A 25,503-nucleotide genomic window follows, 5' to 3' on the forward strand; every position below is an offset into this window, starting at 1 on the left:
TAACATCAGTCACTTCAGAGACTGTTTCTGAGCTTCCTGGGGAACACCTGTCCCCTTTTCTTCCCAACATCTCTTCAGGGCGCATAGAAATCCCTCTTGGGGAGCCCAGCCAGGCAAACAGATTCGAATTTAGCAGGCAGCTAAGCTTCAGCTCCTGTGTCATTTAACAGGGCTCACAAAACAGAACAAGCTTGTCCTCCTCCTCCAGACAGCAGGGAACCTGCTGTGGCTGCCAGTAACAGTGCAGCTGTTTGAAAATCCTGTTTGTGGTTGTGTTTTTCTTGCAGTCCTGGAGCAGAAGATGGCAACTATTGAGAATGCACCCACCCACTTCCGGAGCATGCTGCTGCTGTGTGGGATAGAGGCAGCTATCGAGAACCTGGTCAAAGTATTTGGCTTGGAAAGATGAATACCAGCCTTATTTACAATAGGTAGCAATTTCAAAAGTAGTTTTAATTAAGATATTGTGTTACACAGTCTATAATTTCATTGAATATAAACATTAAGTTATTTTCCATTTAGAAACCATACTCATAAAACATGCTATCTGTACAATTATGGCACGTTATATATAAATTGTCATGACAGGAAAATAAATACAGCCATTTAAATACAAAAATGCCAAATAAAATAGTTACATGTACAGAGTGAATTCATTATAAATTTATCTTTCTGAATCATTAATGTACCAGAGTGGTTTTATCTTCTTAACATTTTCTAGATACCTGGAAAGTGTTAAAAGATCATGCACTGTCAAAATCAAGTCCATAAAAATCCATTTCATTTCACAGCTCTGTAAAAGTACAGTGATTTTAAAAGGACAAGAGAACAGTAAGAGACTCCTGGAACAAAGAGTTAAATAGCTTTCTCATTAAATTAGGGTGGAAGTAGACAATTTGAAGATTTCAAAAGACACACTATGCTAAAAAGGAGAAAAAAAATGGTAACTGTATAAAGTAACTTTTTTTCCACACAGCAAGTGTTGAGGAGAGATGGCATTAACCTAGAAAGAGACATTACACTTCAGTAAGGAGAGATGGACGAGTTAAGGACTGCTCACTGCAGTACTTCCTTTTGATTTCCTACCTCCAGGGGAAAATTCTAGTTAAAAATGCATCACATTTCATACATTCATCCCTGAAGAAACAAACCAGAGTGGACAGATCTCCCTTCACTTCCACCAGATGTACCGTTCACTCACCAGCAAACTCTCAGCATTTCTCAAGAGTTCCTGCTCTGCACTAGATGTCCATCACAACCAACTGCCTTATCCAGACCAAATCTACATGACTGTAAGTCACATACTTCTCAGGTAGGGAATGACAGCTGCTCCTGGAATCGAGGGGCCAAAGCCACAAACCAGAATCTCAATAACATCATGGGACTTCAAGTCCACAGCTGCTCTAACCGTACCAGCAGCAGTGTGCCAGCTCCGTTTATCAGTTATGAAAAAATATTTTCTAGCAATGGTGAAATAGGTGGAGAAACCAAGAGCTAAAGAAACAGTATGTTTATAATACCATAATTGTAATACTCTGCTATTTGATCACTGAAATAGTCTCCTACTGTTCTGGTAGGTCAGGAAAAACTGGCAGGTCAGATTGGTTTCTGTCAGAATCTACAGTTGAGCAATGCCAGGGATTAAGGTTTAATGAGCAGCAATCTGTAACAGAATACCTTGTTAGATATCAGGCAGACTAATTTCAAATTTGGAATCTAGTAGACAAGCAAAATTCAGTGCTGTTTATCCACTGACATATTACTGTTTTAGCTGGTTTTGTGTAACCCTTAGTGTATTTCATCTTTAGCTCTTTCTTCCATGAAAATGGAAGTTGGTGACAGCACATGCTCTTTACTTGCATATAAAATGTGTGTAAAGTTACAGCATAAAACCCTGGAAAGTTTCCTTCCTTCCTCCTCTAACAGCTGGAGGATTTCTGGATTTCTCTCCCCCCCCAGGTCTCCTTTGGAAAGAAGAGGTTGTTATCACTGTCACCTACCAGCTTATTGCCCTGGTGCAGTGTCACATTTCAGTGAGGCACCCCACTAACATGTTACCACCCACAGAAAAGCTCTGCAGTGGCATGGCTCTGCAGCTCATACCTTTGAGTTGTACAGGGTTTTCTGAGTTTGCTTTTTGAGTTTCAAGTAAAATTGAACCATTCAACCAGAAATCCCAATATAAATATATTTTTTAAATGCTAACCTACATTATTGTGAAAAACATGACCAGGAAGCACACGCTGCATTCAGGTAATGGCAGGTCACTATAGCTTCAACAGCATCTCCGCACACTTCTGGGTGTGCAATCCACAAGCATGCAGGGAAAGTGCCTGTAGATTTTACCATCCTACCCTCTGTTTTGGATACATCCTCAGTCTCCAACTCAGGATCTTCCTTGAAGACGGCTTTTACTGCAACATCTCACAAGGCTTCAGCTGCATATACTAACATTTACAAAGCAAAGCCATCATTAAATTGCTGATGTAGTGATACAAGCTTAGCTCCAGTACTCGCATGAGAAAGTAAGTGACCCCCTGCAGCTTCAGAAAAGAAAACCCGTTGTGTTACTTAAAACGAATGTGCCCGAAAGTGGCTGCTCATACTACACAGCATGTGGGATATCAGTGATATAATGCCACCATTTGACACAATCATCTAAAAGAGCTGAAATAACCTGTAAAATGTAGAATATATTATTCTTACAGTTCATCTTTAAATTAGGTAAGAGCGAGCTGTGGTTTCACCTTCAATAGCAGCACATAATGTATAGAAAATACAAGACCAGTATGTCAGAGGCATTAAGCCCAGCTGTCATGTACAATGCAAAGACGTTTACCTTTAACCCTTTTCACTTTGTTTCAGAAGCTTTAGGTAGATGCAAGGTGACCACAGAGCTGCTGGAGGCAGTCTGGTGTTCTTTATCTCATGTGTTAGTACTGAAAAGCATTAGGCAGCAACGCAGTAGTTCCACAGGTCAGTAACGCTGGAGTAGCCACCTCAGCTGTATTTTCTGCTAAACGCTGTATTTAATGTTGTTAAATTTATTAATTCAATAAATCTGTATTTAATGCTAAAATGTTGTGTTAGGTTTTGTCACTCTTCTAGTGGGTATGAGTGAGGCTCAGAGCACAAGCTCCAAGGCAATTCTCTTGTTAGTAATTAGGCTTTCTATGTTAGTGCAGTACTTCAGGAAACCTTTCTTTCTGTGCTCTTTCAATCCTAAGAAGGAATTCAACTTTTAGTATTAATCAATCACATCTGTCCTCTAGTTCCAAGGTATGACACGTTATCTGTTCTGTCGTATTAAATACATTCATTGAGGTTATATAGCAAACGTGTTTTAGTGCTATTCCATGTCTTTGAAAGGCATACCAATTAGAAATCATTTCTGAAAGCAAAAACATTCACAGCTGAAAGATGCACTGAATACAATAGGGAAAAAACCCCACCATAACTGTATTCCATTAATCTTTCACTTTCTAATGTGTTTGAATAAAAATAACCTTTAAGGAAATGGTTACACTTTATGGAGAACTAATGTGCAGTCTTCATTCTCCTTGAAGAGAGTGGACATCACTGGGTCATCTTTGGCCTGTACATTCTTCAAATAATAGTTTACTATCTCACTGTCCAGTTTGTACTGGTGGGGAATGCTTTCGTACGGTTTTAGGTCAAGGTCCAGCACAGAAACAGAAAAGGTGAATCTCGATTTGGATGTGAGTACCACAGGTCTTTGCTCAGAGCTGGAAAACAAAGAAAAGAACGTCAGCTAATGTAGGATTTAGGAAAGTATAGCTCCAGTTTAACCAGCCATAAAGTGAACATGCTGACAACCTCTTCCAGCATTTTCCTTTCAGCTTCCACACAGCTTAAGTCAAAACATTACTCTCAATTACTGCGTCTGTGTGTAGTAAACCTAACCTGTTCTAGGTGGTATGCATTCAAAGCAACAGCCTTAATAGCCAGCAAAAGCAGAAAGAATCACTGCAGCTCCTACTCAGGTTCAAGGTAATACAAATTTAGTATCAGAACTAGTGCCCAGGCATACTCAGGGATGGAGGACTTAGGTCAACCACTGCACAAATAATCCCCATCATGAACATTTTATTCAAGAACTGCAGGGCAAACGCAGAAAACCATATTCTCCAGAAATAACAAGGCTTTGGCGAAACAAAGTCCCCTACAGAAGAGCAGGCCAGTATTGCTGACGCAAGTCAAGATGGACAACACTGTGGCAGAGCCTCCTGCCTTACAGTGGAAGTTACCTCTATTATTGCCTCACTATTTTTCTAATTAGGCAGTTAATGGCAACTTGTCTTGAAAAATCTTTCATACAAGGACACCAAGGCAGAATTTTATGTGCTTAGTTAAAAACATGTATATCTACTATGAACAGTCAAGTCAAATTTTAAGAAGGGAGTAAAATATAAAACCTTAATCTTTTGTATCAACTTAAAACTTCAGAAACAGACATTTGTCCTAAGTATCTTAAATCAGAACTCTACCTTACTTAATATGCTCACAGCGAAATATTTGGATGCTGCCCCCACCCCCAAAATCCAACCCCCCACTTTTTAAAGTTATTTGACTGAACTGTGCAAATGCATCTTCAATTTCTAAATCAGGGGGGAATCATTTGGAAGCAGGCACCTCTTACCATTCATCTTGCAGGCAGGGTGAAAGGGCAATCATGAGGGAGCAGTCTTTAGCAGTCATTGCTATTCTGTACTGCTGCACCTGTACAACATAAAAAATAACACAGGTTTTCTCTTACACTTTATTTGCCTTTAGCAAAGCATACTGTTCTTTATGGGAGGCATTAGCATACTCAGTATGTTGGTAGTTTAAGAGCTGGAAATTATCTCTGTAACTGATGGTTAACAGGAGCAAGTTATTTTACAGCATCCTATGTAAGAATCCTGTTTATTTCCTACAGATACTTTAATTGAAGGCCAAAACAGCACCAGCTCATGCAAATGCCTCTTCAATCCAGAAAGGCAACCACCAGCTTTATTTTTCTCCCCAGAACTGGTGCTAAACATGTTTGGTTTTAACTCCTTCTGCAATACAAATGCACTCTGGCACAACTGAGAATTTTTAACCGTGGAGACCTCTGGCAGGCCAGCAGCAATGCTGACACACTGTCCATCCCTTCCAGTGAGAGAGGAGTGTACTAAAATTAACAGACTAAATAACCTTCACCACCACGCACAGGGAGCATACCTTTGTTAACGCAAATGCTACTGTCCCGTCATCTTCAGTTGAAAGATCCAGCAGCTTCTCATAAAATGCTTCATTGTAAAGTCCATCTATCTGTAACGTACTTCTAAATAAATTTTAAAATTTTAAGATTTACAGACAGCTAAGGTGATTTACAGGTTTTCAGTCACATCTTTCCTCAGCAGCCCAGATATACTCCAATTAGAACAAACAATAACACTAATAAACGTAGCAACAGGTTAATACTCAGAGATCTAACACCATGACCTGTCCCTGTTATTCTCACATCACTCAAGACTTGCTGCTGCTTAGGACTTGGGCTGTTTTGGTTCTTTCAGGATGGATCATTGTTAATCCACCGCCACCCGTGTATCACTACAAGAACAGTATTTTTTGCAAAAAATGAGTAAGTTTCAAAACATCTAACAGTTTTTGCAGGAGCTCCCAGAGCCTTGCTGAGCATACTGAGAGGGTACACTCCTCTGGCAAGGCCCTGCTCTGCCCCTGCTTCATAGTCTGTGCTCACAAGGGGGTGGTTTGGCCTCCTGGCTTCTCTCCTTTCCATGTTGAACACCTGAACTCTACCTGGAAAGCAGAGCCCATAAAAATGGAGTGTTCAGCACACAAACACAACACAGATTAAAGAATACCTTTACAACTTATTTGTTTAAGGTTCTCAATATACAAGTAAGCCGCACTGCAAGTGATTTAAGCAGAACTTGAGGCCAACCCGTTACCTATAGGACAACCCTTCAACTACACCAGGAGCCCACAGACCTGAAGGAGCTCAAGCAGAAGCGTCTCGCCTGTAAAGCCAGAGTGCCCTCGTGTGAGCAACGGCAGAAGTACAGGCGAGCTACAGCGCAGAATGTAAAGCAGCATCCAAGTCAAAACTTGTTACAGCAACTACTATCGCAACTAATAAGCTTTATTTGAGAACAAATTTAGCAGCTTGCAATGCCCAGTATTCTATTATTTCTTTACCAGGCACGAAAACCCATAAAATAAAGATTCTTGTGCCTCAAAAGCATGGTTTGAGCACTTGCAATGTGGGTTACAATCTGCCCTTTGGAGCTATTCATATCATGCAACAAGGGCAGGCTGATTCAGAGCTGCTGCAGGGCCTTGCAGGTACAGGCTAGATTGTTGCCAAACATGAAATTCAGGGGTTTAAAGAGCAGGTTGTAGGTAGCCCAATACAGACTTGAGAATGACTAAAAATATCATTATTGCTGCAGATGTAGTTCTAGCTCCGCAAGTACCGAAGGCAGGAAAAACCATCCATCTTACTCTATCTTTCCTCAAATATAGAGCCTCCACAACTAAGGAGCAGAGCATTATTCTGTGAACTTCCCATAATCATTATGTAAAAATTCAGGCCAAAGTGAGTAACATCAAAACTTTTTAACAATAAAGCTCATCTTTTATGTTACCTGGCATTTCAAGTTAGAAATTCAGAACATGCAATCCGTGAGGAAAGGTTGCATACAACATAACAGGAGAGAGTGTCTGCACAGAGCCAACCTTGTCTTTGTACCTCCTTAATCAGAACTGAAAAGAAAAGCCATTTAAGTTACCTCTCTTCAGGAAATTCCTCTAAGTACTGTTCAACTCTACTGTACAAAGGATGGAGTCCTTCAATATCCAGCATGTCTAGCATCTGAGCCTGAAGGGTTTTATAAAGGAGACAACCCCTCGGTAAGCCAGAGCTTTCCAATTTATGTTTACCTAGAAGAAAATGTATGTTCAAATAAGACAGACACAAGTGACGTCTTTGCTTCATGATTGTTCACAAAGCAAATCCAAACAATCTTCAGACCAAGGCGGGGGGACACAGCCCCAAAACACTTCAGTTCCCAAACACCAATGTGCCAGGTGCATGTGTACTAAATTGCACATTAGCATTTATTCTGTCTGCAGAATAAAACACCTGGTATACAACTCTACAAATTGCTCAAAAAAATTAACCACCCAAACCCCACACACTTCCACTGCAATCTACTTCCTTGAGTCTACAAGAGACATTTGTCATGAGTTTGAAGCCACCACAAGTTCACTTTCAGCAGTATGAACTGTTGGCAGGAAGTAATCCAGCATTTCAGACACTGGGTCTTTTTAATCTAGTATAAAGAGATACATATTTGCTGTCATTTCTGTAAGACAGCTCTTTCTCCACCACAACAAAACCAACCAGTAATAAAAAAAGACCTTCCTCAAAAGCAGTGTAAGAAACATGCTGTTTATGTAATTAGGGTAACTAGCAGCATCTTGAATAATTAGAGCTTTACAAAACTCACGCACTCAGGAGTTAACATTATTTACAGTTTTTCCACTCTCACTTCCCATTCCTTTTCCCTCCAGTATTCATACCTTTCTCTTCACCAGGAAAACAGCAGAAGAAAATGAGCTATGCCCTATCCGTCAGGGGCTTATAGGAGGAGCAGGGAATGGCAACAAACAGGTGTCACATAAACCAACCAAAGCAGCCAGGCTGCATCCCATACAACATCAAAACTCCCCACTTGTTTGAAATATCTTCGATGGTTATCAGCTCAAACTGGTATTTCCTTCCATTTTTCCTCTACCATCTCCTGAATTTCTTTTTATCCCTGTCATTAGGTACAGTGCTAGCAGCGCCCACTGCAAGGTTATACCAAACTCAATTATTCCGAGCAGTTACGCAGCTCGGAACTCATCTTTTAAACCTCATGAAAACTCTGCTGTTTCCCTTCTCACGTCACTATTAAACAGCAAAAGAGAGGCAAAGATCTGAATCATTACATGATGACAGTTAATTACTGACAACACTTAAGAAATTGTTTCTTACCATTTCTCACTAGCTCCTTATTAAATGCACTTGCTTCACAGTAGCTTCTTCCTTGTGAAATGGGAACTGTCTTCATATCACCTGCCCTGCAGGCATCAGTACTACTTAGTAGCGTCATAGTTATAACATGGATTAGTTCTTTAACAATTGTCCTTGTGCAGTGTGGTCCACTGACCAACCCATTGGAAGGAAAAAAGAAAGGTTTTAAGTGACGAGCAAGTTCGTTCCAGTCAGAGACACAGTCCTGGTCATCTTTACATCCATAAATTAGTTCGCCATTCTGCAAACAAGGAGAAAAAGAAAAAATAGTATTTAGGTACTTCATGAAACCCAGTTATTCAAACTTGGTTAATCAAAGCATCAGATTTAATATTTTAAGGCACATAGCACAGAAAAGTGTTACTGGTTTAACAGTCTGCATACAAACACACCCATTCTCAATCTCTTACAAATTTGCCTTCTGAATTTTGATCAGATACCACAGGTAACCACCTTTGAATTAGGACCAAAAGCCCATTTAAATGAAGCGCTACTTTCCCAACTTAACTGTAAGTAATCAGAACAATAAAAGTGAACTGAGCACATTCTCCTTTCACTTCTTTCTGAATAATGTCAATAGTTAAAAAGAACCACATCAAACAACCTTCTTCTAAAAGCCAGACTGGAAAATGGAAGGCTGTAATAAGAGACATAAAAGGTGTGAGTTACCTGTACTAATAGAAAAAATAGGAAAGTTCATACAGGTTTTAGAAATTCAAATAGTTGGTTTAATACTGGAAATGAATTGTAAAGAATATTTCCTAGAATTAATGTGAAAATCTGCATAAGCCATCAGTTACTGCTTTGTATTTTTCCTACATTAATGCCATAGAAAAGTTAACTTTTGCTTTCCTGAGGAAGACATGCTGTGCATTTGGCCTGCATGAATGCCGTAACAGTCATTTAAAATTAAGTATTTGCAGCAACATGCAAAGTTCTTTACCTTCTTCCTTCTGAAGCAGCACATAAAGTTTTAAAAGTCTGGTCATCTTTAGAAGCCTTTGTCTATTAGTTACTCCTTGGCGACTCTTTCAGACTCACTAGCTCTGGGAAATGATCACGTACCAGTCCTAACTTGAAATCTAAATAAGAATTTTCCTGTTTTCTTCTGTTGGTGGGGTTCAATAGCGATGGTGCTGATTAGGAAGGTCTGAAGTAGGATCTTGACTGTTCAGATCCTGAAGTCAAATTGTTTAAAAGCCAAGGCAAAAAGAAAGCAAGCAGAGAGATTTGACTGTTTTACCTTAAATATTTTCAAGTTGTTCTGTGGCTCCTGTAATAAGCTCTTCAAAGCAAAGTGCATTCTCTGTTTATTTCTAGAAGGAAAAAAAAAGTGTATTTTATCACAGCCCTTAGATGTTTACACCCCTGCGTGGAGGGCTCTATGGAATCAGAACTGGCACCTGAAACGAACACACCCATTAAGCATGTTACTCATACTGAAGTCACTTCAAAGACAAAGTGACTGTTCACAATTGGGACTTCAAATCTGAGTACTAAACAGCTCTTAGGTTTATTGTTATGTAGCAAAAGGCACTGGTGCATTAATAAGCAACTCTTGACTCTTGAAGTAGGTGTAAAGAGGTATACAGCACCAGAAATATTCACTGTAAACCTCAGACAAAACAGGCATGGACCATCCTTAATACTAGATGCATTGTCAGATTGTCAAAGCAATCTGAGAAAGAAATCTGTAACACATTATTTTCTGGGGAAAACGACAACACAAGAATCAAGTTACTTATTTCCTTACCCTGAGAAGAGATCCAATGGGCAGTATTTACTTGGTCGCTTCCATTTTCCATTTGCTACCTGTTGAAAAGCCACACCACTTGTTAATCTCTCTTTCTGCAGTAACTACTCAGCTATTTTCACTGTCAGGTGTGTGGCACTAACATCCTGTCTTCAGAAGTCCCATGACATTTAAAACCCTTTGAACGTAAAATGCATGACCATTGTGAGTCTTCCTGGTCATATTTAGCTCAAAGTCACTCAAATTGCATTCACAAACAGAAAGCGTGGCGAAAGGTCACACTAAATTACAGCAAGGAATATTTACAGGATTTCCAGCACATAATGGACATCAGTCAAATGGATTCCCTGTGCATGAGGTGCTGTTATGAGTTACAGAATGCCATGAATCACTGTGCATTTGGTGAGCTGCACTTGAAAAGAAATTTGACATCTGAGTTTATCCAATCAACAGCGTTAATAGTCCTCAAAGGCTAATATTGTTTGCTTCCAGCTTCCCACAGAACTTGTTCCATCTCTCACTAAACAGATTCACACCCAGCAACTCAGATGTGTATCCACCTACTATCTTCAGTCGTATCAGAAATTTAAGCAAGTTTCAACAGAGAAGCAAAACTGGAATAGCAAATAAAGCACAGCAGAGTTAAAGGAAAGCAGGATGACTTAAAAAATAAATTACCTTTAGATGCTGATGCATACAGTAACGACACACCTTGTGCTTTATCTCCTGTGAAACATGGCTGGAAAAAGGAATGAAGCCACACTTTGGCTAAAACAAATAAAAGATTAGGTATGTAAGTGTATCACTTTATAAAAATGTAAGGGCAAACAATAAGCAATCTTTTCCAACTAAAGGAAAATTAATTAAAAAAAATACACCAGTCAACATCCAACACTTAAAAGCTGTATAATATTCCCAATTATTTTAGAGTTCTCACTTAAGAAATGAGGACACATAAAACTGTTGTGGCCTGCAAAAAAGCCTGGTAAAACTGGGGCATTTCCCCAAGTTTTAAGAGATCAGGAATTGGAAGAAGGAGGGGAACATTTCATCCAATGAGTCACAATGGAAGCAGTGAGCTCTGCCTTATCTCACTGCTGCATCCATTTTGCACCTGCTGTGGTCAGTATGTACTTCAAAACCACAAACCAAACCCCCAGAAGAATCTTCTACTTCATACCTTAATCTCTATGCAGAGGATTGGCCGGTGTTCCACAAAACGATAGGTCTGCAGCCTGGTCAGGTTAGGAAGGCACATGGCATAACCACTAAGAGTGTCCATATCTTTATCGCAGCGAGACTCTGGGGGAAACAAACAAAAAAACCCAAACAAGAAAGAAAATTAGGTGTGTGTATTTTTAGTTACTCTGTAGTTATCTTGTTCACCAGGTGGGGTGGGAACAAACCAAAAAAAGTCAAATCATGGATGTCTGATTTGACAATCAGACACTTGTCAAATCAGACAGACCCAGAAATCTGAAGTATTAGAGAAGGTCTTTCATGAGTTAGATAGGCTTATGTGAAAAGTAATAGCAAAAGAAATTCTTTCCTCAAAGTTTAAAAGAAAAAATCCTGTTAAAAAACAGTGAGATCTGCAGTTCTAAAGCACTTGGACAGCTCCTGACAACCACATTTTTTCCTGTAAAGAAATCCCCAGGGCTACAGACAGAAAAATTTTAACTGTAAGAAATAAAACCAAATTCTATCTTTCACTTCTATCAGAGTACTGTTGATTTTGTAACTTTTATTAGACACTACTTACTTTCCTTGCTGATTTCTGGCACTGTGGAACTGTTTCTCAAAAAGATGAGGACAAGTCAACAACAGAGAGTGTCCTGTGCTCACTATATGTAAATTAATCCCAGTTTTTTCCTGGATCAAAGGCATCAAAGTACTGGCTACAATACTTTGATTTAATACCACCTTTTTCTTAAAGGAATTTTGCTAAAGCAGGAGTTTCTGGCTGTTCTCCAGAACACTGAGAACATACCATGAGCAACATCTTCTCATTGCCCTTTTTAGAGCTTACACCTCAGTGTACTTTTAGCTATACATGAAGAATGATCACGCAGGTGTTGCTGACTAAGCATGACGACACCAACCTCTGTAGCGCTTCACTTCACACAAACACATAAGAGATTGCTAAACTGTGAGTCCTGCAGCATGTTCCATAAGGTTGCACAAGGTCTGCACCCTTCCCTTCACATACTTGTCCCCTTCAATCCCTCCTGTCCAGGGAACTTGTGCCTCACCTCTGGATAGAGACCCCAAAGCACTATGTAAGAGCTGGGAGAAATCAAGCACCACCCCATGTCCCAGGGGCGCCCACTGAACTTCAAAGGCAGCACAGCCTGTAACACCACAAGCCCTTGGAGCGAGACATGCCCAGAGATCAGGAGAGAGATGTGGAAAGCTGGAACATTAAACTGCACACTGCTCAAGTGCTATAACTCAAAGGGTGCAAGACGCTTAACCCCAAGTGAAATACAAACATTAAAAACAAAACAATTTAGTGTGGAGTTTCTGAAACTATCTTTCTCCCAAAGCTCTGCTGCACAGTTCAGGAGAAACAGCTGATAGAATTGAAACAATTATTTCAGGACACATTTTCCACCCCCCTCGTGGACCTTTGCAAACGACTCCACAGCAAGGTGAAAGCTTGTTCAGGAATTAACAAACGCAGGCTTATAGAGGATCCACTTCTACAGTTTGATGAAACTAACATGAGATGCAATTCTAGAACACACCTGTTTTTTCCACAAAAAATTCTGAACTTGTCATTGTCTAAATATTAAAAAAAGGTCTCTCATATTCCAAGGTATGATACTTTTACACTTTAAAATAAAGCAAAATGCTTTACAGCTTGAGGAAAGGTCTGTTTTTAATGCTATCCTTGGCACTTACCTGGCCTCTCTGGCTGAATTTTTAAACAGAGCTGTCTTACGAAGTCTAAAGGCAGTTGAATAATCTCCTATTAAAAACAAACAAAAGAAAACATTTCAACACAAAAATTAACATCCCGTTTGGAGGTCTTAAAATGGCATACCAAAGTTCAGTGGATGTTATCAACTGAATATTAAGGGAAAAAGTCAGCAGCTTCCCCCTCTGATTAACCATCTGTATGAATACCTGCACCTGCAATCACTTGTAGTACTTACTCGACTACGAAAACTAGAACTAATTTAAATAAATGCACAAGAAAGAGCATTTTCAGTGACAGTTTCATGTGCATAAAGAAACCTTCTTCATTTTGTCCTTCTCCCAAACAAAAAAGTCACATTTCATCCCGTCCCAGGTCTCATCCCCAACCCTTCCAAGGCAGAATTGTGTAACTCAGCTTCTGGAAGATGCTGTAACTTCTCCACTCAGGCATCTGATCTTCAGTTAACTAGACGCAGCCACCCCAAAGAACAGAGTGAATGGCAAGGAAAAAGGTTACCTCTGACTGCACAGAAACCTACACAGTTTTCATGAACCAGATTTCTCCCCTTGTTTTGCAGTTAGTCTGAAAATCTCTCTCACACCTCTAACCTCATGCAGGGCAAAGAAATTACCACTCTTTTCATTAGTAGCCTGAAATAGCTCAAACTGCACAGTACAATTCAATCACCTCATCAGCAGAGAGCAGGATCTCTGTTCTGATCCAAATGCTTCTTGTGTGTGTTTAACTTGCTTAGGAATATCTGCAAACCCTATTAATTCCTTTTACTGGCATTCAGTGCTCCCCAAAATGCATCCGTGTTTACAATGCGTAAGCCATTTTAAGAATAAAACATTTACCCCATGGTGAACATAGTTCTCCCCAAAGAACTGCTTCATGACATGTTTTCCAAAGTCTACGATGTTTTGCAGATGGTGTAGTATTTCCTCTGAAGTCTGGAAGACAGAAACAGGGTAATTTAACTATGAAATAATGATAACACTCAGAAATACATACACATAGTAGTCAACGATTTAGCAAAGTAGTTTAATTGCTCTACTGAGTTTGGTAGGTCAGTGCACATTGAAATTAAACAGACACGTGAAATGTGCTACATTTGATTCCCTACTGCTGCCTGAGGGGCTGAGATATAAACAGGAAAACAGTCAGAAGAGATCAATCTTCTTAAATTTCAGGGGGAAAAGGACAGAGAAAATGAAGAAGGTGGAAGAGGAAGAGACTACTCAAGATCTACGCTGTGTTTGACCATTATTCTTAAAATAGCTCAAGGAACTGTTATAGTCAAGACATGCACAGCATGCCTTCTTACGAACCGGTTAAGTGCAGGTGAGGCTTTGAGTGTTACAAAATGTGGCACTTGGAGATTTGGAAGAGAACTGCCACAAAAAGCGAGCCACATCACAAACCCTGCAGGAACAGGTACAGAATTTGCCATCTGTCCCATATCCTGCCCCAGACAATGAAAAACCTTACTATAATGTCATATTCCATTAATTTTATGTTATGTACCTATATGGAAATACCATAGTTCTTCTACAAGTCCAAAATGCCAAGCCAAGGCAGAAACAAAGCTAAATGAGCACTAGCAAGACTGCAACAGTAGCACAGCCTGACTGTGAAAGACTTCTGTTTGTGAAGAGGCAGCAGAGCAGCTTTACAACAGTATTATCCCACTCCCAGTGTACTCTGGTTCTCTGCACAATATTTGATTGTTACAATAGACACTCTCCAAGCTCCTGCATGCTTTAATAACACAAAGCCTACAGCCTACCACTGTACACCACAAAGCACCAAACCATATAGATCTACCTTTGGGATTAAGTAACAGTGGAGGAAGAGAAAGTGCAGCAGTCATGTCCAAGTTAAAAAATCAGAAAGGAAAAAGAACACAAGCAGGAGAATACAGAGAAAAACAAAAAACCAAAATCAAACAGCAGAGTAAGAGAAAATAAAACACTAGGAGGACAACACTCAGATAAGGACAAAGTCTAGAGAAAGGAAGAAAGACCACATCCAACATAAATTAAAACTGTTTATGGGTAGAAGGAGATTGTCACTAACTAGGCAATCTTACAAACTTTGTTGTATAATACCATCACAATAGGAAGATTTCTTTTCCACCAAAAGCATTTGTTACCTAACAATCTTACACAAGTTGTGTAGGACTGTGAAAGATTTCGTTACTGTAACGCAGGTCCGCTAAGACTACATCCCCAGTCTATTCTGCCTCTAGCAGGATTCAATTTCCAGACTGAAGCAGCAATATACAATGCTGCAATATGTAATAATGCTTTACAGGAAGAGAAGTTACTACAGTAATACACAGCACTGCACAGTTGCTTCAGTAACATACTGTGCTACATACTGTTACTTCAGTATGCAAAACATTAACCAGAAACCCAATCCTTTGCAACAAATAGGAAAAGCACAATTTTTCCAAAGCACTTACAGCATTTCCATCATTCTCTAAAGGCCAGGACAGCACTTATTCTGTAAAATGTCCGGCATATTGTATGTTGAGTTGTTTCTCTGAACAGCTTTCCCTGAATCCTTTCAAGAGAGCCAAAGTAAGCTTGGAGTCTCTTCACAACAGGCAATCTTCCACTGCTTAAGTCTTAGAACAAAACACACACTGTGATGCCTGAGTAACTTCCTCAACTGCAGTCATCTGGTCTGAAGAAGTGTATTTAAGGAAAAATAATTAATAGGCAACAAGATGTGCAAGCAGGCCACCCACATGGGTATGCAAAAGGGTATTTTACAGGAGTTTTGCTTGCCTTTTTTTTTCTTTAACATGTACGTGTATATAGACATTAGGAAATAAGCATTTCAGAAAATCAGGACATCCACTGCTGCTGCTACTACTAGCAGGAAAGATTCACCAGTTAAAAAGATCAATACAACTTTAAAATTACAAACCAAGCTTATGACACCTGCTCACCTATTTTATATACCCTGAACACAACAAAAACCAATTAACAGGCTACTGGAACATCACCTTTCAACACTACAAAACGCTCAGATTAAAAGCTTTTGAAAGACCCATCATTACTGTCAGCTCATTTAGCAAAATACCAAAACTCATCAAAGAGGTTCCCTAAAATCAGGCAAAATCCCCAAAAAATTCATGCAGAAGACTCAAATACTAAAATTAGCAATATGCAATTAAAATAATTCCATGAGCCCTGACACTTGACTTCCTACTCAAAAAATACAAGCCCCAGAATTACAGATTACAATTTGCAGTATCACCACCTTCTTTAACTACTAGCTTATCTAGTCTCAAATCCATAACCAAACCCAAAGCAGTATCCAGACCCTAATTCTCCCTTGCTATATTAAAACTTGAGATAGACACTGTTTTCCTTTCTTCCAATCCACTGGGTTCTTCCCTGTTCTTGTAAAAACTCTAAACATTATTATCTCGAACTACTACAGAAGCACAGGATACATTTTTGAAATCCTGCCCCTAAAAACAGATCAAAAACTTAGCTGAATCACACTTTAGTTTTACCAGACTTTATTTCAAGTAAAATAGTAGCAGAAAGGCCACCAAGTAACTCCTACATACACTACTTCATGGGGTTTACTTTCTGATCTACTTTAGAAACGTCTCTTTTGATCCTTGTTAAACTGCATGCATTTGCATTCATCTTCCCGATTTAAAGCAAAATGCCCTTCCTGTACATTTACTTTACGTTCACCCTTGTTCCTTTTTTCTTAAAATTAAGCACTCCCCCCCCCAGCTCCCAGTATAGCCAGAATGCTTTTTATATTTCTTTTCTCATCAGAAAAGTCTGCCACTGAACACGACAAAGTGGTTCAGAAGCTGCTGTAGCTCAAACCACTCCCCGTATCTCTCAGATAACACACCCTAAACACTACTCATGAGGTTGAGGAAATGGCAGAACTTGAACCTCCTGCCTTTTATGCTCTCTTTTCTTCTTCTCCTTGGAGCACTTTTATTTTTACCCTCCACCTTTGATCTGTGATCATTTTATATCCCTATTAAAGCAAATCTAAGGTGATTCATTTCAGTTCCTTCTCAAGCAGAAAAACCTTCTGCCACAGCGCAAGAAACAGGTAGGCTGTGTCCTGCCATGTCCTTTTTGCAACAGACAAGACACTAAAACCACTCACTGGCAAAGGCTATTCTGTGAATATTTCATATCTTTGTCCAAATTCCATGGCTTTTAGCTACTGAATAGGTAGTCCACAACACACCTTTATCATGACACCAGTCCTGTGCTGTTCTTCCATCCCACCTAGCAAAGAGTCAGTGAGACTGTCATTTCTTCCTCAGCATCACTGCACTCCCATATGTTCATATGCAAAATTAACACTTTCTCTGTTGCCGAAGCCATCCTTATAGGGATTGTGCCATCTACACACTGCAGTCTTAGAATCTGTCCCACACAAAGTTCTCCACATCAGCAGTCACATAATCTTAGTTACGTAAGATGACCTCAAATTTCCTCCTCTTGCCAAAACTCCTGGAACATAACCACATTGCAAAATATCCCCATGTTGAATCTTACCTTGTTCTGGTTTGGGGGGGACTTCAAAAAGCGCAACACCACACAGCGCTAAAGAAAGATAGGAAAGAATATGATTTCATTAGCATGTAAGTACATGATAATTTCTAAAACAGTGCAATTGTCTGATTTCCCAACCCACCTCAGCTGAAAAATTAAGGGGGGGGGGGGGGGAAAGGCATTTCTAGATGGTTATTTCACTCAACTTGAAATCAAATATGTCAATGTCTGTTGTCAGATTTTGCATCACTTTAACAAGGCAGCCACTCTGCATTTCCAGTCACTATGTGTAACAGTAAATACTCCCTTAGCTTATAGCACTGCTCTGAAAACTTGGTAAAACACAGGTTCAAGCAAACAGAAAAACACCCTACCATTTTCACACCAAAGGTCTTTGAGGGGGCAGCAAGACCCACTTAGATGTCATCTACTTACAATATCAGCACAGCATTACAAAACATTAAGGAGATAACCAGTTACCAGCAGTAGCTACACAGCTCTACCTAACACTAAAAACTGCTACTTCTACACTTCCAAAAAGTAAACATGTAACAGGACAAATGGATCAGGTTTCCAAATATTTTACTTTTCTATCAGATTTTGTAGCAATTCAACAACCTTTGTATTTCAAAGCACACAAATTCTAAACACATCCTCAGCCTTTATTTTTAAGAGTTCAGACAAAAATATTTTGCAGATGTTCGAAGTAAATTAGGCCTTTCACCTTACAGTTATTAAGGGAGTGTCTTCCATCACAGAAGTCACCTGAAGTACCTTTCAATAAAATCTTGCTGAGATTAACCATTACACTCGGTAAATAGATTTTTTTATATTAAAATCAAATTTTGACGTAGTATTAAGGAAGCTGCAGCCTCACTAGGCAAGACAACACATAGCCCTGCCTCAAATTAGTCAGTCTAAGTATCTGCTCCTCAAGATATTTACTCCCTCTGATGTACTTCAGCCTATTCAGATAAAATCTGGATAAAACCAACTGGGCACCACAGTAGGTAGAGATGAACAGCTGTTTTCTGGAGTTTTGGTGTCTCCATTTGGACCTTTCCTAAACACACCAAAAAGGATTACATTTTATTTAAAGCACTACGAAAAAAGTACTAACACTCAGATTTCCTGACAAACATAATGCAGGCAAAATGTTAGTGTTACACTTCAGGTTTATGGAATCTAAGTTTTTTCCCTACCAAATGACTTGCCATTAAAAACCTCCCTCAGCAAGACAGCACCAGATATATTCCGCATTTCAGGGCTGAAGGCTGTCTCTGGACAGTGCTGAGTGGGAGAGAGCTGCAGTTATCTTTAATTGCTAACATGTAGAGAAAGAGCAGGAGGAGAAAAGCAAACCAGATGACAATCCAAAATACTAACAAAACAAGATCCAGATTCAGACATTGGTAGTGCAAAACCCAGAAACAGGCCCTTCGATATCTTAAGAAGTCTCAAGCCAGCAGGAATCTCTTGGTTCACACACATCTGGAACACACTCTCAGGTAAAAGGATGCTTTGCTGAATTTTGATTCAACTTGTTCTGCAAGATCTAAACAGCATGAGTGTTCCAACAACAAACTAGATAAACTAAACACTAATCATGATCCCCTGGATTTGACAAGTTTGCTGGGTGACACTTATTCTTTCTCTCCTGCTATGACCTCCATTACAAGTGGATAACAGAGCTCAGGACCAACGAGCCTGCACGCTCCATGTTACTTTTACCGTGTTTCAATGGTTTGGATCCCCCACTTTAAATATTCATAAGCAACTGGATCAGTGATGGAGGGATCTGATCATCACTTCTCATCAATTCAGAAGTTTGATTCCATAGCCTTTCAAGGGTGTTGTAGATATCCATTATTTGGTTCCCAACCAAAAAGCTTCCAACATTGCTCTGGAAAATCCGATTGCTCTCACTGGACGCACCACAGTATTTCGTTCATTACCAAATCACTTCTGAAGAGGCGTGCTGAGATAAAACGACCAAAACTATATATGGCAAAAGAAGACACACTGCTCGTCTAAAGATGTCAAAAGGAAACATAGCAAAAGTCACACAAAACTCTTCAGTGACCAGCCAGCTCACACTGTGCCTTAGTAAAGCTATTAGATGATCAGATTAAAAAACACAATAAAAGAGAACAACAAAAAACCCCCACCAAAATTTTTTTTTTCCTTTTTTTACAGGAAGTTTTCAGCTAGATCCATCCTTTTGTGTAACACAGTTACACAAATCCACTGCCACACTACAAAGGTTAACCCATTAGATACCAAAGATACCAACTGCTTCTGAATTACTGCCACTGAAAATATTGGCCCACATATTTCATGCTAGTGCATTACTGATTCACTTGACTGATTCTTTACTTGGAAATGTTGTAGGTGGTTGTTGCCACAAGGGTTTTGTCAGTTATCCTAAATGCCTTAGAATTATTTTTATATATATATATATATATATATATATATTTACAGATTGGACATCAAAGATGTAACAAGCTTATCTGCATGCAAAAGAATGGCCCAAATCCAGAAAAGAACAGATTTTTTAAGAGGCTGTCATTACTCCTTAGCACTTTGAGAATCAGATCAACTAGATCCTAGTGTTCCCCAAATTTCATTCTCTGCATTCTCCTCTGTAAGCCCTTCTGCTGCTTAACCGCACTTGTATCAATGCACTATTACCATCACAGTGTTTAGTTGATTGGGTAATAGTCCCATACAGATTAAAAAAAATCAAAACAAACCAGGCTGCAAAACTAAGCAGAGAAATAGAAACAATGTATGGACATAGGCAAATGTAACAGATGAAACAGTAAGAGGCTTCGCACCTTGTGAAGAAGCAAGACAAGCTAGAAAAATAGTGAATTCAAAGGCAGAATTTTGTCTACTTTTTTTTTAATCCTGCAGCCCTTTCTCTGCAAATATGTTCACTATCCTGTTAGTGACAGGAGACTAAAAATATATATAAATAAATGAAAAATAAAGCCATCAGACCATCAAACATGACTACTCTTACTCTCCAAGTAAAAAATTTAAGTGTGACTCTCACATGAGAGCACAGCAGTTTGGTAATAGATAACAAACAACATTCTTACTGTTGCCCAGGACCATACTTGGGCTCCAACAAAACCATTTCCAATTGTTACGGACAACTCAAAACAAACAATAGGAACAAGGATACCAAAACTTGTGTCTCTCAAAACACATTCCCAGTCACTGGGCTGCTGAGATGATGTAATCAGGAGCCTATGTTCTGGAGGAGCACTATCTCAAGCCACAGCATTGCGAGACTCTGGCCTTAAGCTTACAGTCCCACCAAGAAGGGCAAACACTTCTTCAGCACCCTATCATGAAACCATTGTTTGGGTTAAACCATAACTGAAAGTTAGTGATTGCTAATAAGGAGAGAAGAAGCTGTGGGAGGGGCTGTGAAAACACCCTCAGAGAAGTCACTGGCATCACAAGGACATACAGATGTGTGCACATCCAACTCGTGTACTCATGTGTCTTGGGAAAAAATAGTTCGCTCATCTTAGTCCCCAAGAAATCTATCAACAAGAGTTTTTCTTCTCCAAAGCAGTTACTATAGCTATTATTTTAATATTTAAACCCAACATAATCCTTGGAAGTTAGGCCAAAATCTAAATGGCATCAATCCAGGTATTTTGGATTAGACAGCAGCATTATGAGACCAGGATAAAAGCTTACATTTATTTCTTTACAGCTTGATGTTTGATATTAGTTTCATATTTATCAAAACTGTCTGCCCAGCTTCACTGTGATAATAAAGCTGCCATGCAGGCCTCCTCAACTGGAGTTTTCACAGGTTAAACACAACTGGGACAAATCTATAATCTTGATATTCCCCTTCAGAGAAAAACCTCATTTGCATCACTGAGGTTTTTTAAAGACTCTGTCTCTTGCTACAGTATTAAAAAAAATCTATGTAAGAGCTGGTGGCAGTGAAAGAAACGGGAAAATTTGTATACAAGCAAGCTCAAATGCTAGTAAAATTGTTTAGAAGTTCAGAAAGATGTGTATTTTCCTTCTGCTGTTACCACCTTAGCTCACATGGTTTTAAAATAAGCTTCTGTATGAAAATATGAAGAATTAGCCTGTCCAAACACAAAGCCTGGGAAACACCACTTCAGCTTCTGCTTCTCCAAATAAGCAGGTTCACGTCATTTGTTATTACTCTATTATTATTCTGAAGACCATGCATTAACTAGTTTTGTCTAGAGGCAAAGTGTTACTGTAATATCTAGTTCTGCAACAGCCCCATATAAGTACAAAAGATTCTCATCTAGCTGATACTAACTTGTGTTCACATAAGCAAGATCTACTGGTACTACAAACAAGGCACTTTGGGAAGCAACTTTTTAGGCCCAAAAATGGAATCCACCCCTCTTCCCACGCCCATCACCTCTCTCATTCCAGTCTCATAAACTGGTAGCTAAAAGCTCACCAGAGTTTTTCTAAGCACTAGATGCAATTTTACATTTTACAGTTACCTCCTTGTCTACTATACTCTGTTGTTGATACATTCATTTTGAAAAGGCACTATACACAAGCAGAACAAGAGAACCCACATTTGGTTTCAAGTCATGAGCTTCAATCGTAAACAACATGGAGGAAAACACTCTCAAAGACTGGTAACAAATCTTTCCCTACAATACTATTTGTTGCAGCCAATTACCCACACCACCACAAACTATTACCTAAGGAAATGAAGATATAAAGTCAACTACTTTTAGTGAGAATAGTGCCTGTAAAGGCTCTTGAATTTCTTTATACAGAAAGAACTGGTTGTTTAATTCATTGTCTTCTGCTGAACCTCAGGAGCTCTCAAGAACTTAAGAAACACAGCTCTAAGCAAGCCAAACCTTCTACCACCAGTGTAGTTATTCACCCAATCATCGTGGATTTACAACAGCGTACAGCAATGACACCTACAAAAAGTGCATTCTACCTAACTTTCAATCAAAGCAATGGGGAAGGGTTCAATTACACTGAACTGCTATTCAAGCCCTACCTGAATGCAGTGATATGCAAATACTAATTAATGACAGTTTCAATGGTACTAAATATGAAACTGTGGAACTATTTGGCTGGTATTAAGCTATTTCTGCAGCAGTGCACTGGAGCTGCATGCACTATATGCCAACTAAAAGAATTATTCTGAATTTTTTTATTCCAAATTTACATTCCACAACCTCTTCAATTTCAACTCCAGTTTGAGGGATTTGAACAGAAAACAATGGCTTTTTATTCAGAAAATGCAGCTTCTAGGAAGGAAGCAAAAGGACAAAGAGGTACCATCTTTACATCTCAGAAAAGCCAGCTGCACAGAGGAGAGTTCCTTCTTCAAGAATTAATAAAGCTCAGTAAAAACTTGCCCACCACACTGCCCAGGCACTTCAATCAAAGCTTACCTTTGTAATACTCAACACAGGACATGTTTAAAGGTCTCCATATCCAGGGTTTCAACATGCTGTGCAATGTGGAGGGATGAGGGAGATGGAAATAAACTACCCACAGAAAAATTTTGCAGCTTTTGAATGAAGCACACAGAGTAATATTGTATACAAGTGTTGTTTCCCAACCCAGTTTTGTTCCATTTGAGGTGGGTAAGATCACACAAAACAAAGTGAAGAAAGCTACATTTCCTGCCAGTATGGAGGAAGTTTAGCAACCGCTCACACAAAGTGCAAGAAAGCATTCAAAAATCTGAACAATACTCTTAGTTACCACAGGAGTCCCTGAAGAACAAACTTTTTATTTCTTCACATGAATAAAGAATTTCTGGCATAGTACCTGGCTTGACCACTCAGTATTAAACCATCATTTGAAAGCAAACACCACCACAATACTTGTTTTCTTTAGCACAGAGCTCACGGCTTACATCAGACTTCAGGTACTCATTCCACTTTTTTTTCCCTGCTTGGTTATGATCTAGATTCCCATGACAGTTAAGCACTATCTCAGGTTTCACTTTATAGCTAAGCTTTGTATAACCCTGCAATATGTAGACAGTACCAATGCCGGGAGAATTTTACGACTGCAGTAGCCATTAGCAAGAAGGAAATGTCTGACCTTCAGCTAAGCCACCTACTCACAATACCTGAAATGATATCAAGTGATACACCCCCTAGTACCAGGTGGAAACACATACCAAAGAGAGAACAGAACGAATAAACCTATTGATGCCTGGCCTTCAGCATACACTACTACAGTCTGGGTAACACAGTAGATGCCCCTGACATCCTAGCTGTTGAAAACAAGCATGAAAAAACCTGGTCCTTAACATTTAAGTGTAGCGAACACCTCATCCATGTGTCACACAGGTGAGTTATACCAACAAGAACATGAAAACATGTACTAAGCTTTCTTCTTTTAAACTGCTCTAAACCTCTGCCTATGTGCAACATGTATTTTCCAGCATTAAGCTACCTAGTCAGCTGCTGTTATGTTGGGAAACAAGGTGTTTCAGGAAAATATTAATAGGAAGGGTGGCAATAAAATGTCCAAACAGTAAGAGGGATTAGAATGAAGTTAAGTAACAAAATGGAGAGTTAGAACAAGTTAGGAATTCCCAGCATCCTCACTAGCAACACCTCAGCTAGAAGAAACCTTGGGCAACTTGGGAAACAGTCTTGGGCAACAGTTCAATCAATTGTTCTGTTCCCAAGCAATACCAGGAGGTCAGAAGACCGTTACTGTGTGTCTCAGAAATAATACAGTGAGACAAAGAAAAAACCCACTGAAAGGTTGGGAGGGAGGAAAGAACCGAAGGAGTAACTAAAACAGACTATCAAACCAACTACTCCTATAGAGTTTATGGGTCAGCCAAGATACTTTCACCAACCAACCAACCCTCTACTGCTGTCGACTGAGGGAAAATATATATGCAGCACAGGAAAGGCCAAGTTATGAACTCCACTACCATTGCATTTACCAAACACAACGGACAAAAAAAAAAAAAAAAAAAAACACCACACAAACAAAATCTTTGTAGATAACAACTTGATCTCATCAACTCTGAAAAGAAAAAGTTTGAGCTAGCACAGAAGCCAAACAGAAAAAAATAAGACCATTTTTAATCAAGACTACCTCCTGAGCTTGTCAGACAAACATTTTCCTTGCATAACCTTCAGCATTCTCAGATGTCACACATGGCGGGGGGGGGGAATCAGGCATAAAGCAGAGTTAGAATTTCCAAAGAAAGTCACCAGAAGACAAGTCTGCTCCAACTCTGTTATTTGCAAAACAAGACACCTCTGAAAAAAAAACATTCTGGGGGGAGGAGAGTGGTGGTGCTGCTGCTGCTACAGTTACGGTATCACTGTTGTGCCACATTAGAGTATTAGACCTCACACTTGCAGTGTTTGCATCTGCCATCTCTTTCCATGCACATGCTACGTTTTCCAATCTGCATCTACAGAACCTAGTATCACTAATATGGTAAGAAAAGTTTTAGTTGCTGCCTTCCTGTTCTCTCTCCTCTCTACATTCAGCCCTGCTACCCAGGGCCACCTTCCCGTTCACTTTATGGAAGACACTACTAAACCTCGCTGCATTCAGAGCTTCCTTTCAGTGCAACAACCTGGAAAAGCCAAGGGAAAAGGAAACTCAACTACACTACTGCAACATGGATTGAAATCCCATTATGGAATTCAAATTCTATACAGGTGTTGACTCAAGCTGTTGACTTTGGTGGGGGGGGAAGAGCTGTCAAAAAAAGTTTTGCAGCTAATCCACAGAACTGGAAGCACTTCCAAGTTTTAATTCTTCTTTTATAGCAAAGCCTTTGTAGATTGTACTCAAGTACAGTCCAATTAGTTACGACATCTGCAGTCACAGTTGCACCAGTTTAGTCAAAGACCCAAACAGAAATACAAAACCATCTTCCTTTTTTTTTTTTTTTCTAGTGACCACAGATGTGTATTTAAGTATCAGTTAACCAAGGTTAACAAGAGGAAACATACAGTTTCATACAGGTGCCACAAAGGGTCCCCGAATTCCAACTCAGAGTGGTGATTGCCTCCTGTTCCTAAAAACTTAATTGTTGTTTACAGCAAGGCAGACATGTCTTCCTTTCTTTTCCACTGATGACACACCCTCATCGCATACTTGGCTTTTCAAATGGTTTTTACAGTTGCTTGTGATTGCACACTTG

General features: G+C 39.4%; 2 protein-coding genes across 5 annotated transcripts in view; one reads left to right on the forward strand and one right to left on the reverse strand.

Annotated features, from left to right (window-relative positions):
* CENPP (centromere protein P) overlaps positions 1-3,079 on the forward strand; it is a 145,733-nt gene extending 142,654 nt beyond the window's left edge. For both annotated transcript variants that reach the window (XM_030501930.1, XM_030501929.1), the window contains one exon: positions 288-3,079. In XM_030501930.1, the coding sequence (XP_030357790.1) occupies positions 288-409 (122 nt within the window). In that variant the 3' untranslated portion in view covers positions 410-3,079. The remainder of the gene's footprint in view (positions 1-287) is intronic.
* Positions 3,080-3,218: 139 nt separating this feature from the next.
* The window catches only part of IPPK (inositol-pentakisphosphate 2-kinase), a 56,440-nt gene continuing 34,155 nt past the window's right edge, over positions 3,219-25,503 (reverse strand). For 2 of the 3 annotated variants that reach the window (XM_030501925.1, XM_030501924.1), the window contains 12 exons: positions 17,322-17,369; positions 13,623-13,718; positions 12,747-12,813; positions 11,023-11,144; positions 10,521-10,610; positions 9,843-9,901; positions 9,333-9,405; positions 8,051-8,330; positions 6,801-6,951; positions 5,227-5,329; positions 4,661-4,740; positions 3,219-3,746 (listed from right to left, as the gene is read on the reverse strand). In XM_030501925.1, coding sequence (XP_030357785.1) covers positions 3,521-3,746; positions 4,661-4,740; positions 5,227-5,329; positions 6,801-6,951; positions 8,051-8,330; positions 9,333-9,405; positions 9,843-9,901; positions 10,521-10,610; positions 11,023-11,144; positions 12,747-12,813; positions 13,623-13,718; positions 17,322-17,369 — 1,395 coding nt within the window. In that variant the 3' untranslated portion in view covers positions 3,219-3,520. Of the gene's footprint in view, positions 3,747-4,660; positions 4,741-5,226; positions 5,330-6,800; positions 6,952-8,050; positions 8,331-9,332; positions 9,406-9,842; positions 9,902-10,520; positions 10,611-11,022; positions 11,145-12,746; positions 12,814-13,622; positions 13,719-15,232; positions 15,498-17,321; positions 17,370-25,503 lie in introns of those variants that run through there. The other variant, XM_030501926.1, reaches the window with a different exon arrangement.

This window comes from Strigops habroptila, chromosome 11, assembly GCF_004027225.2.
Source record: "Strigops habroptila isolate Jane chromosome 11, bStrHab1.2.pri, whole genome shotgun sequence".
Classification (NCBI taxonomy): Eukaryota; Metazoa; Chordata; class Aves; order Psittaciformes; family Psittacidae; genus Strigops; species Strigops habroptila.